Genomic DNA, 15245 nt, shown 5'->3' on the forward strand with positions numbered 1-15245 from the left:
CGCCTAGCTAGGATTCATCAAACCTAATCACCTGATGCTGCCCAGATGAGTCGGATGATTTGGACTCCTCTCCAGAATCAGGCAGGCTGCTTTCCAAACCTCTTGGTCCTAAAAGGGGCAGGCCATCCTATTACAATGCAATTCAGGGTGAGTAAAGACATCAGCATCTGGCTCAAAGAAACAGTAAAAATAGCTTTAAAGGAATCATAATTAACTGCAGAGGGAACAATTTGTTTTACTGCCAAATTACAGTTTAATTTCATTCTACATAGATACCATGTACCATGATCCCAAGACCATAATCTTTAGACCATAAGAAAATGGAAGTACTGTACATCTCTCAGATGAAGTGAAAAACAATAGAAACATGTCTAAAAGGTTAAAAGCAGACAATCGTTACACTGACAAAACAGGAACCTAAGAAAAGCTTACAGACAAGTTTACACCTTCAGCACTGTTAGCTTTTCACAACTTCTAGCCTGTTTCATTTGCAGCTGATAAAGAAATTATCTCAGACAGAAAGCTAGTCAATTTTATCCAGTACATGACAAGAACATCTTTTTGTGCCTAATACCTTTGGTGGCTGGAAGACATACAGATGAAGACGATGATGCAACAATTTAATAAATTACATGTGAGTAAATGCCCAATATTTATATATAGTAAAAAAATTGATACATACATCTCAAGGAATATAAACAGTTAATATTTTAACTATAAGCTGAATATATTGAAAGTAAAATAATAAGTGGAAGGGGGAAAAAAGCTACAGACATCTTCATAATACAGAAGCCACAGATTTTTTTAAATAAACATTACCCCATTTCAGCAAAGGTAATCACTGCACTTTTGAGACTAATATTTGCACTTTAAAGTGACCTGTCCAACACCACCAAAAAAGTAAACACCAACCCCCTGTTTATTCAGAACTAAAATGATTTTGTATTAAGATGGTTGCTGAGAGGTAAACTGAGATGTGACGTGGCCAACAAAGCATGACTAATCTACCATTTTATAGGTTTTGCACTCATCAGATTCAACTACTGTATGCCAAATTTAAGAGGGTCTCATGCAAAATCCAGCTATAACAATTCATCACAAAATGTTCCCAAATGATGAAAAGTTAAACTTGTTTTCTAAATAACTGACAGATGTCAATCTGTGAATGGGACAGAAATCAATACTGAAAGTTAGAGATGTATGTTTTCCAACTGATACTCTAAAATATACCTGCTGATTTTCTGTTACCTTCTAGCTCACACTAACAATCAATATGTAATATTCCCCACAGCTACAGTGGAGGGCAGTGAATGACAGCTGTAGCATCTGCCTAGCTAGATTAACATCAGAGCCAGTACAGCTAACTTTCTATTGTTGCTTAATGGGAAGAAAAAAATAATCACAAAACAAATTCCTATTATGAAGCAATAGAATCCTTCTGATGTACAACATATTTTATATTTATAATATATTTATACTGACTATGATCTCAGTAATGCTATCATGACAATGTGTCTCAGTGGTCTTCTATTTTAAAGTAATTGTCCTAATTGCCTGTAGCATGCAAAGCTTGGAAGAACCAGAAATTCACAGTAAATAGTACAATTTGATTATGCATCTTCTGCCATCCTAAAATTAACCAGAGTACTGAAGACTGTTTGCTTATTTTGCCTATATAATTGACAAAAGTTATGGTTCTGTATACTGTACATTCATAGCAGGATCCCATCTCCATGTGGCACCAACAGGAAGGATCAGGTTACCAACTTTCCACCAAAGTATGCTTTCTAGGGTCTAATGTAATAGACCTGCAAACAGTTGTTTTTAGCTTGAAGTGCAGTGGATCAAGATTTGATGCAATTCTTCTCTCTGCCTCTCAAGAGGTTCTTTTGCTAGCGCATTTTGTAGTCATTAGATACAGACGTTTCGCACAGCTGTCCTTTAAAATCCAAGTCTACTGTGAAATCCAGGTCACGCTGTAATGAAGATTTAGATGGAACATGTAAGTAAGACTATAAGTAGTTTTGTGTGCAAATTTGATTATTTTTACTCAGCCTAAGAAAGAGTGCAGACTCAGAAAGACATGCATAAGTGTTCTTTTTACCAATGAAGTATGAGAATAAATGGCCCAACAGCATTCACTGGGTAATCTACAACAGTAGAAGCTTTGTACATTCTTCTCAGAGGTTTCTTTATAGGCTTGTTGGAAATTTACCAAAATAGCTGTTCTGGAATAACTATTCTAGAAAAGTTATAAGCCTCTAGGTGGAGACACTTATTCTGGAATAGGAGTGTCTTTTCCCCCAATTTAGCTTAATCCACTTCCAAATGAAATTCCAATTTTCCATCAAAAATAGTTTTGATGGAAAGTTTTTGGCCCGCCCTCTCATGGACTAGCCCAATGCCCACTGAAGTCAATGGGAGTCTTTCCAGTCCCTTCACTCTTTTTTGGATTAGGCTATAAGGGTCACATTTTCAAAAGAGTTCAGCATCCACAACTGGGGCCAGATTTTCAAACAAAGCTCAGCTACCAGTTTGGCACCCAGTTGAGATGGGAGAATTACAGAAGTACTCAGCAGCCAGCAGCTGCCATTGAGAAAAATGGGACCTATACATGAGCTGAGTGCATATGAAATGTGTAACCCCTTACCTAGGTACCCAATTGGGAGCTGCCAGACGCTCGGTTCTTTTGAAAATATGTCCCAAAATGCATAACTGAAGTAATTATGCCTGATCACCCACCATTGAAAGCAATGGGAATTTTATCACTGATTTCAACGGCAGCAGAAACATGGCCTTCCTGCTTATGTCACAAAGTGAGAGCCATAAAACATACAGGATACACTGTACAACTGACTTAACACTGCATTTGGAATCTTTCTTTTTTTCCCCCATCCTGATTTTTTTGCAATTTTAACAGTGCAACATTAGCATTGTATAAACATAGTTATTTGCATCCAGTTTCAGTGAAGCTGTGAACAGACTTCCTGTGACTGATCATGAGTTCAGACCCTTTAACAGGCTCACTCTATTTACTCTTCTGAATGGTACATCTAGCATTACAGCCACAAGTTAGAACCAATGAAGCCAACCTACCACATTTTTTGCATTTGGTTTCATTGATATAGTTCCATAGATTTCTTCACCTCTTCTCACAGTTAGGTAGTCCTCTAAGTAGAACACAGTTTGCTTCCAGTGGGTATATGGAGCATCAGGGGCTACAAAACAGGTGTTGGCATTTATATGAATTAGGCATTTTTGTCTGTTCTATGAACACAACATTAGACTTTGAAAATATTGGAAAAAATTCTCTTCTCATGGCAGATTTCAACTCAAATAATATAACATTTGTATGGCTCCCACTTACCGTAGTGTAATTTCATTAACTTCGGTGGACTTACTCCGGATTTACATTGGTGTTAATCGGAAGTTAATTGGACCTCACTTATAGTGCCTTTTACTGCCTCTCTGTGGGCACTGTCTAAAACTTCCAGCTTCCAATGGAATCATTACCAAATAAAGCTGGGTTCAACTGATAGTTCGGGATTTTTTGGGGCTAAAATCTATGAAAATATTTTGTTTATTTGCTGCCTGTGATTTCGCACCCTGAATGTTGATGGCTACAAAATTAAGTAACCTAAAAATTCTTCGGAGACAAGCCTCCGATGAGACTATTTTGAAAAATAGGCTTTAGGAATGTGGTACCAACAATACCATCCTCAGCATGCTCTTGGTCTGTTTTCCTTGCAACAGTTTCTGTCCCACTATGTATGGATTGTCCTTCCTGAGCTGGACTGCATGGCCACTAGAGCTGGTTGGGAATTTTTCAGTGAGACTTCTGCCTCTCGAAAAATGTCGATTCACCAAATTAAACTGTTCACAATGAAGGGCTGGGGGGTGGCGGGAGTCTGAAATTGTCAACATGTACCGTTTTGACATCTTCTAAATGAAAAAATTTGGTTTTCTGGTTTGAAAATACTTTTAATTTTGAAATTTAAGTTAATTATATTTTAAAAAATATGAAAAATGGTTGACCAAAACTTTTGAATTTTGAAACAAAATATTTAAATAGATTGAAACAAAACACATTTTTTTTCGTTTGTTGCTTTGTGAACATTTTTGAGCTTTTTGACTCTTTGTCACAATTTTGGATGGGGAAAAAATGTTCAAATCTTGAATATTTTCCCATCATGGGCAAACCATTTCCAACCAATCTTCAACTGTCTCTAAATTCTCCATGTTCCTAAAAACTAGGGTGACTATGAGAATCTACCCAACTAATAATGGCAGGTTGAGGGATAAGGGGTAAAGGGGATAGACTATGAACTAAATTCTCTGCTGGTGTAACATCACTGAAATCAATGGCTCTCAGTATCTTATACATTTCCCCAAAACACTGTATTAGCAAGAGAGAGCCAGTCACTACTTTAACCCCTTTGGGCCAATCCTCAGCTGGCATAAACTGAGATGGCTGCACTGAAGTCAATGTTGATTGACACCAGCTGAGGATCTGGCCCTTTATCCTTTGGCTAGCTGTTCTTTTGCTTTGTCTGTTTTAGATTGTGAGTCCTTTGGAGCAGGGATGGTGTCTTCCTTTATGTTAGCTCAGCAAACAGCATAGAGTGTGTGCTATCAGAAATGGGCAAACTAACAATAACAACAATAAACAAATAATTGTCCTTGAGGATAATTCCCTATAATTTCTTACCTGCAAAAGAAGTGAAGGATCAACCCTGCAAAAGTATTTGAATTAACTGAATCTGGGGTTTCCACTTCTTAGGATTTCAGATATTTAGCTGATCTTTTAAATGTGAAAGTACGCTCTGAATTTGTCAGGTTTCAGAGTAACAGCCGTGTTAGTCTGTATCCGCAAAAAGAAGAACAGGAGTACTTGTGGCACCTTAGAGACTAACAAATTTATTAGAGCATAAGCTTTCGTGGACTACAGCCCACTTCTTCGGATGCATATAGAATGGAACATATATTGAGGAGATATATATACACACATACAGAGAGCATAAACAGGTGGGAGTTGTCTTACCAACTCTGAGAGGCCAATTAATTAAGAGAAAAAAAACTTTTGAAGTGATAATCAAGCTAGCCCAGTACAGACAGTTTGATAATAAGTGTGAGAGTACTTACAAGGGGAGATAGAGTCAATGTTTGTAATGGCTCAGCCATTCCCAGTCCTTATTCAAACCGGAGTTGATTGTGTCTAGTTTGCATATCAATTCTAGCTCAGCAGTCTCTCTTTGGAGTCTGTTTTTGAAGTTTTTCTGTTGTAATATAGCCACCCGCAGGTCTGTCACTGAATGACCAGACAGGTTAAAGTGTTCTCCCACTGGTTTTTGAGTATTTTGATTCCTGATGTCAGATTTGTGTCCATTAATTCTTTTGCGTAGAGACTGTCCGGTTTGGCCAATGTACATGGCAGAGGGGCATTGCTGGCACATGATGGCATATATCACATTGGTAGATGTGCAGGTGAACGAGCCCCTGATGGTATGGCTGATGTGATTAGGTCCTATGATGATGTCACTTGAATAGATATGTGGACAGAGTTGGCATCGGGGTTTGTTACAAGGATAGGTCTATTTACATTGTCAAATTTTGCAGCAGAGACTTGTCTTTTACGCCCAATCACAGCAGTACCTACAGACTCCAGTGGGGCTGTGTCTACAGTGCCCCGCCATTCAAACTACAGAGGTGTGAATAGCAGTGCACACCAAAGTGCTGCACTATAACTCTCCCCTCTGGACACTGCGGTTGCAAACTAAAAGGTTCCTACTTCGCATTACTGAAGTCCTCTTTGAAGAGGTCTATATTAATACGAAGTAGAAACCTTTTAGTTCACACATGTAGTGTCCACATGGGAGTTACAGTGCTGCACTTTGGTGTGCACTGTTATTCACACCCTCATAGGCTGAACTGCAGGGCATTGTAGACAAGCCTTGAGGTGTCTATATAACACCTAGCACACTGGGGCCCTGATCTCAAGTTGTGGCCCCTCGGCGCTAAAATAACCGATTCCATGCCTCTGTTCAGATATGGTACCATTTTAAGACCCACCTCTTCCTCCCAGCTCATTAGCCTCATGGCTAATAAAATAATCAAATCTTATGTGAAAAACATTCTAACTTCCTCCATCATTATGTCTATTTTAATCTCCCACTTCCATGGAACTAAAATACAATGTCCTGCTTCTTCCCATTACTCTCATGTCCCACAGATCTCTCTCTTCTCACATACTACAACATAAATCCGGAGTAACTGAAGTCAATGGAGCTACACTGGTGTGAGAGGAGAATCAGATCCAGAGAATAAATTACCAACCAAAGGATGGGAGTAAAGAGCATGGATGAGCAGGAATGTAAAGTGAAAATCTACATTAACAAAAGGCTGGCATATGGCGCTAAATGCCCTTTTCTTGCTCCTTACTTTTCTTACACAGATTATCTACAGATGCTGCCTCTCTGAAATACTGTGCTCGTAAATGTGTTTTATGCATTGTAATCAAGAGGTCTGATTCTCCTGTCACACTGGTTTTACCTAGTATAATTCCATTGATTTCAATCCAATCACTCCTTATTTACCTCGGTATGAGAGGAGAAGGGCCAATGGCTCTGTGGAAGTGTGAAAGATGATCTTCCAAAGTAAATGAGTCATATAAGCCATAGCAATATTTTCCACACGTATTTTTAACACAATAAAAATATTTTTAAGACTTGTATGTGATACTGTATTTAAGACACATACCCCAAAGCCATTCCACTGAAAGCTGAAAACACCAGAAAATGCCAGAAGGGCTATTTATAAAAAGAAAACAGAGAGAGAGAGAGAGGGAGAGAGATAATTTTTTTCTCTGGTAAATGAGTCTTCGTGTTTATTGGTGAGCCTGGGTTAATAAGACCAGACAGAGAGTTTAGAGACACTTAAGAATTCAGGACTCTTTTTGCATGTCTATCAGTTGGTTCATAGCAGCCAGCTTCTCTCTTTCTGCTAAGAAGAGTCAATTTAAATTGCTGTCTGCTGGAGACAGTGATATGTGTTCAGTGTGCTCTTCATAGTAAAAATGCAACAGTCTGTGACAAGCCAAATTGAGTTTCTTCCAGTATTATTATCATGCATTCACTGAGATCATATTAACATAATCAAACTCATGAGATGATGAGAAAGATGCTGCGACCTGGTCTGCTCACAGATTTTGTACCAGTATAAAAATTTTGCTTAAGGGTGCGATTTTTTTTTTATTATTATTTAGCTGAACTGGTTATATCACCACAACCCTGAGGGTGGTTGTAATTATACCAGTAAAAATGTGCCTTATATCAGGAGAGCTTATTCCCCTTCTCTTATGGGAACATGCCACTATATGCACCTTTATACTAGTATCTATACTGGGGTGGGCAAACTTTTTGGCCTGAGAGCCACATCTGGGAATAGAAATTTTATGGTGGGCTACGAATGCTCACAAAATCGGAGTTCAGGTGCAGGAGGGGGTGAGGGCTCTGGTCGAGGATGTGGGCTCTGGGATGGGGCCAGAAATGAGGACTTCGGGTGTGGGAGGGGGCTCTGGCAGGGCCGGCTCCAGGCACCAGCCAACCAAGCATGTGCTTGGGGCGGCACCTGGAGGGGGGCAGTGCGGCACAGCGCTCCGGCCCGAGAGCGGGGCCGCGACTGGGCTCGCCACCCTCCCCCGGCGCTCCGGCCGGTCGGGGAGAACGGAGCCCTGGCCGGGCTCTCCGCCCTCCTCCCGGCGCTCCGGCCGCCGGGGAGAGCGGAGCCCCGGCCGGGCTCTCCGCCCTCCTCCCGGCGCTCTGGCCGCCGGGGAGAGCGGAGCCCCGTCCGGGCTCTCAGCCCTCCTCCCGGCGCTCCGGCCTCCAGGGAGAGCGGAGCCCCGGCTGGGCTCTCCGCCCTCCTCCTGGTGCTCTGGCCGGTCGGGGAGAGCGGGCCCGCGGCCGGGCTCGGCGCCCTCCCCTGCCGCGCTCCCCACCGGGGGCGGGGGATGGCGGGAGGCTTTTTTGCCTGGGGCGGCAAAAAAGCCAGAGTTGTCCCTGGGCTCTGGGCTGGGACAGTGGAGTGGGGTGCAGGAGGGTGAGGGCTCCAGCTGGGGTTGTGGGCTCTGGAGTGGAGCTGGGGATGAGGAGTTTGGAGTGCAGGAGGGTGCTCTGGGCTTGGACCGAGGGGTTTGGAGGGTGGGAGGGGGATCAGGGCTGGGTCAAGAGGTTGGGGCATGGGGAGAGGCTCTGGGGTGCAGGCTCCGGGTGGCGCTTACCTCAAGTGGCTCCCAGAAGCAGCAGCAATGTCCCCCCTCTGGTTCCTATGCGGAGCCATGGTCAGGCAGCTCTGTGCACTGACCCATCTGCAGGCGCTGCCCCTGCAGCACCCATTGGCCACAGTTCCCCGCTGGAGCGTCGGAGCGGGGCCATGCTGCTGCTTCCGGGAGCTGCGTTGAGTGGTCCCCGATCCTGCTCCTTGGGTGGAGCATGGGAGCGGGACAAGCCCCAGACCCCGCTCCTCAGTGGGATCTTGAGGGTCAGATTAAAATGGCTGGTGGGCCGGATCTGGTAGTTTGTCCACCCCTAATCTATACACTAATGGGGGTTGACCTGCTTAACCATATTGTTATAATTAAAGTGGTAGAACTTACGTGTGTAGCAGAGCTGGGTGGGAAATAGTTTTCCCTTCAAGTGAGAATTGTCATGATTTTGAATAATTTTGTGTCCCAAATAGGGATGAAATGTAAATATCTCTAAAGTTTTCAAAAACCGACAATCCAAACATTTTTTAGATTGGATCAATCAAAATCGGTTCATTTCCATAATTTAAAAACGTTTCATTTTGATTTCAACTTTTTTGTTATTATTTTTTACCTTTCTTTAGTATGAATTAGCTACAACTTTGAACCAAAAATTCATTTTGAAGAAAAAACGAACCTTTTTGTTTACAAAATGTCAAAATGCAATATTTCAACAATTTTGAAATGTTTATTTATTTATTTATTTTCAAAGGGGTTTTGAAGTGGGAGATTTGTCAAAACCGACCCTTTGTTGAAACCGACTTTCAACAAATCGGCTTTTTGTGATGAAAAATGTTTCATCAGAAAATTCCCGACCAGCTCTAGTGTGTAGACAAGTCCTAAATTCTTCCTCTGACAGCGTCTCACACTGAAGCGACTAGTTGGATGCTGCTACATGCATGAGTTTGGATCCAGAATCCAGTTCCAGGCCAAAGGATCTTAATTAATCTGTTCTCTGTTTGACTTGTCTCTGGTAACATTTCTAAATGGAAACATCTTAGGGCCAAATGAAGTCTGACCCAGCACAGATGCACTGTGGGGAAAGAGTGCAGGGTTCAAATCATCCCTGATGTTCCTTAGAGAAGATTGACGTAATTTGACCGTCTGTGCTCCCTGAGCTGAGGAAAGTGGTGTGTTTGAATAGATGGAGGCATGTAGTCATTGATGCTCAAATCTATCAGGCAAATATCAGCCTATTCACCCATTTTAAAAAATGTATAAAAACGATTTGCCAAATACCTAAATGAGGCTAATAAGTGTAGTTCTGTTGACATCTGTGGTTCTCTGCCAATGTACACCAATTGAGAGGCTGGACCAGTGTCTCTAGTTAATACAAATTTTTCTCACACACACACACACACTCCATTATCATTGGGCCACATTTTAATTTGCACTAAGGCCCCTTTGCTCTGCTCTGGTTAAAAATTACATTTATATTAGGGATGTTGAAAGATGTATGTCAAAACTATTTTTTGACAGAAAATTGGGTTTTTGACTAAAGAATTTTTCACAAGTGTCTGATTTTTTTATTGTAATTCAAAAAAATGAATAACTAAGAAGCAAAAAATTTTGTTCAGTTGAAAACTAAAATATTTTGATTTGGGTATGCCACTGAGGTGCCTCATGGGAGTCGTAGTTCAGTAGCTTCATGTGGCTATCTTCCACTATGGTTCAAGCTATGCAGCCAGGCTTCATTATCCCATGATGCCACACCTTCTGTCACCAAGAGGTGAAACCTGGTGCATCATGGGAGATGTAGTTAGACCTGAGAATTCACACTACAGAGGAGAATGGGTGCATGAGGCACTCAAACTACAACTCCCATGAGACACCACATTGGCATTTCGGAATCGAATTCAGCTTTTCAACATAATATTTTGATTTTTGATTTTTCACTGAAAAGTCACAATTTTCTGGTGGGGTGGGCATTTTCTGACAAGATCTAAGTTACATCCACTTTAAGGCCTGCCACAGCTGAATAATGGTGTCTCAGTGCAAATGACAATCTAAACCCAATGATATTTTGGTATCCTGTCCCTTTAAATAAGGTCAGTCAATTATTTGATTTTCTTTTTAAAAAACAAGTTATGCTGGCTAGGGCAAGACTGTGAACTCTTTACTCACTTTGGCGAGCAGTTGTTCACAAGAATAGGGCTACTCCAGTAAGTATCTGTTCATCAATGTGAATAAAGGATTCACATTCTCGCCTTCAGGATTATCACACAATGGAGCTGTGGCAGTAAGGAGATAGTGTACCTGTTGAAAACCCCATTTTCTTGTGGCACTTTGTAAATTCTATATTAAAATAGGTGACCAAGGCATGAATGTAATCGTTGCGCTGAATTTGGAGGCAGAACGCAGATGTAAATGCAAGTTCTTCTGTCTTCACTGTATAAATATCCACTTCCTGCATGGAGGAAAAAGAATAAGCCATTTACATAACAGAAGTCTATATGTCTTGACTTGTCTTGACTAGACTAGGTAATCTGTTTTACATGTTGAGTGATGTATTTAAACATTTTATTTATTGCTCAGCAATGTAGGCTACTAGCAGCCCATTGCTCTGTAAGAAATCAATGGCATGTTTGAGAAGAATAGCATCCACGAAATCAGCAAATGACCCGGAAGGGGGATCTTACAACCAGGCAGCCAGCCAATTAACTCACTAGCTCAGCAGAGAACAATGGAGAGGCCAACCAATGAAAGGAAATTTGCCCTGGGGGGTTGCAGTAGTTAGAAACAAGGTAAGAAAATATGCTTTGAAATATAGAAGAAAAGTAGAAGAGGGAGCCTTTAAGGCCCAATTATGAGACCCTTACTCTCTCATGTAACTATTACTCAGCATGAGGAAGGGTGGCAGAATTGGACCCTTAATAACCAGCAGAGGACAATGAATATTACTGTAGGAATGGGCATAAGGATTGGGGTTGGAAAGAAATCAGACTTTGGACTTTAAAAAAGGAGGCAGGGCCATGAAAGCTGGCAGCAGAGACAGCAAGAAAATTAAGCCATAACACATCTGTTTACCTGGGTCAGGCCTGACAGAAGATGGAAGGAGTTTTCATCACTTGTAAGAACTGCACACAGATATATAGCTGAGTGAATAATGCAGAAAATATTCCATGAATATTCATTTGAATTTTTAAATTTATTTGCTTCGGCCATGTTTGGGCACATTGTAATGGACCACCCAGCATTGGCAGGGATGTGAGTAAGATGAGTTCATAGACTTTGCTACCTCTAATTTCTACTTGGCAACATGGTTAAATTTGTTGATATCTAAGGCCTCTTCTGTGAATTTTGATTCGTATGGGCATCTTTTTTCAGTCTTGGATTCTCTTCACAGAAGGGAATATGCATTAGCTGTGTAGAGCTAAATAAACAGAACCTCCAAAGTAGGTGACATGGGCCCACTTCCCCTGATCATGCTTTCTGACCTTGTATCAAAGAATGGATTCCAAATATTAGGCAGAAGATATTTTTAGACCACAGAAGAAAATTATATAAGTCTTAATATGGCTTGAATGTGGCATTCAACAACAAAGATGCAGTCTCCAAGACAGTGTGCTTATGTTGATGCTCAAATCAGATCTCACGCTTCAGGGCATAAGCTGATTGCCTCAGGAATCGGGATGAATTCTCCCCACGCATGTACAGCATTGCACAGTTGGTTGGGATGGTGTATTATGCATGTTCATTGTTTTCCTCAGAGGCATCAAATACTGGACACTGTGAGAGGCAGGATACAAGGCTTGGTATACCATTGGTCATATCTGATGGTATGGGATATCCTATATTTCCAATGGTAAATTTAATTATATCCCTGTAAGTCCATCTGCCTTCACTTCCTCTTTTGTTGGTGGCCAGGTGCAACTATTTGGTAATGAGTCCAATACAGCATATATTATACTCTTCATATCAAAAGGAGGAAAATCAATTTCAACATTAAAATAAAGAAAAAGACAGAAACAGTTCATGCATTCTGAGACATAAAGTTTGTTCTACACTACTGAAGTCTGAAAAGGAAACATATGGGCTAGATTCTCTTCTCCATTACATCAGTGTAAACCTGGAGTAATTGGATTGACTGAAGTGGAATCACTCCGGATTTATATCAGTATAATGGAGATCAGAATCTTGCACATTTATATAGAATACAATTCTATATTTTGTCAAGAACCTGCAATAATATAGCAGAGGCATAGTAAGACAAACACAGACAGACTCAGCTATTATTCAGAAATGGATTTCTTTGCATTGATCACATAATTCATAGGTTTTTCCAAGAGGATGAAAATATAGGGTAAGATGGCCTGCATCTTTAACAACAGAGCTCAAGTTTTGGCCTAATATACTGGAGAAATTGTTCAGGAACAGTTCAACCATATGAAAAATGTATTCTGCTTCCAAGGTCTTTGAGTATCTGCCATGTGGAGACATTGAATTATCTGTCACATGTTTATAAGTGTTATAAATGAAAACTGTCTGATTGCTTTAAAGTCCAGTACTTCTCTGAAAATTGATTCTGCATAAAAGGCATTGCAGAGGTTCTGCGTTTATTGTCTCTTAATAATACCTTTCCAAATATGATTAATCTGCAAGCAAAAACATTTTTTTAACTGCCATCCTTGCAAACCCACCTGCAATGTCCTTCTCCTTCGTTATCACCAGTACTGATGGCTTTCACCCAAAAGGAAGTAGCGATTTTGGATGCCTCAATTTCTGACTTGAGACATCTTTAAGGGTCTGATTTGCAGAGTGGTGAGCACCTGCTCTGTATAAATCAGACCCCCTAAAAAGCGTTTCCAATGGGGGACCCAAAAAATTAGGCACAAATTAGGCACCCAAAACAACTAATCACTTTTCAAAATCTTGGCCAAAGATTCTGCAAGCCAAATTGAGCCTTCAGTGACAGCTGCAGTTCCATTGTCTTCAGTGGATTTGCACAGATGTAACTGATTGGAATTTAGCATATATTTTTTGTTATTGTTGAAAGACTAGAATCCAGCTCCCCCTCTCTGAGCTGCATTGGCTCTGCAGGGTGAAGCAGAATCAAAAGCAATAAAAAAAATAATTTTGTCAGCGAAGTTAGTAAAAATGTCTCTGGAAATCTATAGGGAACAAAAATACTGGCAAGAAGGTGCCATTTTTACAGTTATTTTTTCAGAGCAGAACCATACTTTAATTTGCCATGCAGAGTAGGAGATTAAAAAAAATCTGGTATTGATTAATTTGTACAATTTTGTATTGACTCAATCCCTGTTCTTAACCTCCATTTCAGCTGCCACACATTCCTATATTAGATGTGTGTTCTGCTTCTCAGTCAAAATCCCAGGTGGCTGAATGCTAATTTTGCATAAAATTAGATGGAAAAGTCATGCTCCTCCACATTTCTCTCTAAATTATGCAAAAATTGGGCATAATTGAGCACAAGGCTGGTCCAAATAGAGCCCTTAATTGTAATAAAGTGTTAAGTTGAGAAATAAGAAGACTGATAAACACAGCAGCTAACTACCTAGGACCAAATTGTGTCTGGGGGCCTGTGGAGAAGCACAGAGGGGAATATGGGCATAAGGAACCTCTCCTGCTATGTATCCCACTCAGGCTTGGTCTACACTACCCGCCCCAATTCGAACTAAGGTACGCAACTTCAGCTACGTGAATAACGTAGCTGAAGTCGAAGTACCTTAGTTCGAACTTACCTTGGTCCACACGCGGCAGGCAGGCTCCCCCGTCGACTCCGCGGTACTCCTCTCGCGGAGCTGGAGTACCGCAGTCGACGGCAAGCACTTCCGGGTTCGACTTATCGCGTCCAGACTAGACGCGATAAGTCGAACCCAGAACTTCGATTTCCAGCCGTCGAACTAGCTGGTAAGTGTAGCCAAGGCCTCAGTTCTTGTATTCAGGAGGGTGGAAGATTTGGTTTGTGCCACAAGTAGCACTAGTCACCTCAAGAGTGCGTGAAGGGTGTGAGAATAATTAGAGGGGAAGGAGCAGAAATCACATTCCCCACTTTCAGCTTGGGGAGGGAGGGACAGCAATGCCTCCCCCTCAGCCCCTGATCTTTTGGGTGGCTGTGGAGAGGAGGCTGCAGAGCGGGAAAGAAGGAGAGTCTGAGGGTGCTTTGTGCAGCTGCCTCAGTGCTCTGTTAACCCTGCCTCCATCCTGGCCACAATAACAGGAAGTGGCTGCAGTTGTAGTCTCATGCCAGCAGGGCCTTCAGCAGTGTCATCCTGCTGGGCAGGCAAGAGCCTGCAGCTGTGGCTCCTTTCCTACCTGAGGCCCTCCCACACCAGCTCTGCAGGAGAGAAGAGGCCTGACCAGGGAAAGAGGGTGGGTGCAGCACTGGCTGGTAGGAGTTTCTCTTTTCACTTCTACTCCCACTGCCGGACAACCCCTTTGGTAGTATAGTCATCAGGGGTGACGTTATGTCTTTTCCTACCCCAACCATGGCAGTGAGGTAGCCTTTGGCGGCAGGGCCGACTCCAGGCACCAGCCCACCAAGCATCTGCTTGGGGCGGCGCCTGGAGGGGGGCGGTGCGGCGGGGCGCTCCGGCCCGAGAGCGGGGCCGCGACCGGGCTCGCCGCCCTCCCCCCGGCGCTCTGGATGGTCGAGGAGAGCAGGGCCCCGGCCGGGCTCGCCGCCCTCCCCCCGGCGCTCCGGCCGGTCGGGGAGAGCGGAGAGCCGCGGCGGGATCGCCGCCCTCCCCGCAGCGCTCTGGCCGCCGAGGGCTCTCCGCCCTCCCCCCAGCACTCTGGCGCCGGGGAGAGCAGAGAGTCCCAGCCGGGCTCGCCGCCCTGCTCCCGCGCTCTGGCTGCCGGGGAGAGCGGAGAGCCCCGGCCGGGCTCTCTGCCCTGCTCCCGGTGCTCTGGCCGCCGGGGAGAGCGGAGAGCCCCGGCCGGACTCTCCGCCCTCCTCCCGGCGCTCTGGCCGCCGGGGGCTCTC

General features: G+C 42.9%; 1 protein-coding gene across 2 annotated transcripts in view; it reads right to left on the reverse strand.

Annotated features, from left to right (window-relative positions):
* Positions 1-229: 229 nt before the first annotated feature.
* PRMT8 (protein arginine methyltransferase 8) overlaps positions 230-15245 on the reverse strand; it is a 102545-nt gene continuing 87529 nt past the window's right edge. For both annotated transcript variants that reach the window (XM_034785214.1, XM_034785224.1), the window contains exons 8-10: positions 10556-10706; positions 3097-3218; positions 230-1976 (exon numbers count right to left, since the gene is read on the reverse strand). In XM_034785214.1, the coding sequence (XP_034641105.1) occupies positions 1893-1976; positions 3097-3218; positions 10556-10706 (357 nt within the window). In that variant the 3' untranslated portion in view covers positions 230-1892. The remainder of the gene's footprint in view (positions 1977-3096; positions 3219-10555; positions 10707-15245) is intronic.

The sequence above is a fragment of the Trachemys scripta genome, chromosome 1, assembly GCF_013100865.1.
Source record: "Trachemys scripta elegans isolate TJP31775 chromosome 1, CAS_Tse_1.0, whole genome shotgun sequence".
Classification (NCBI taxonomy): Eukaryota; Metazoa; Chordata; order Testudines; family Emydidae; genus Trachemys; species Trachemys scripta.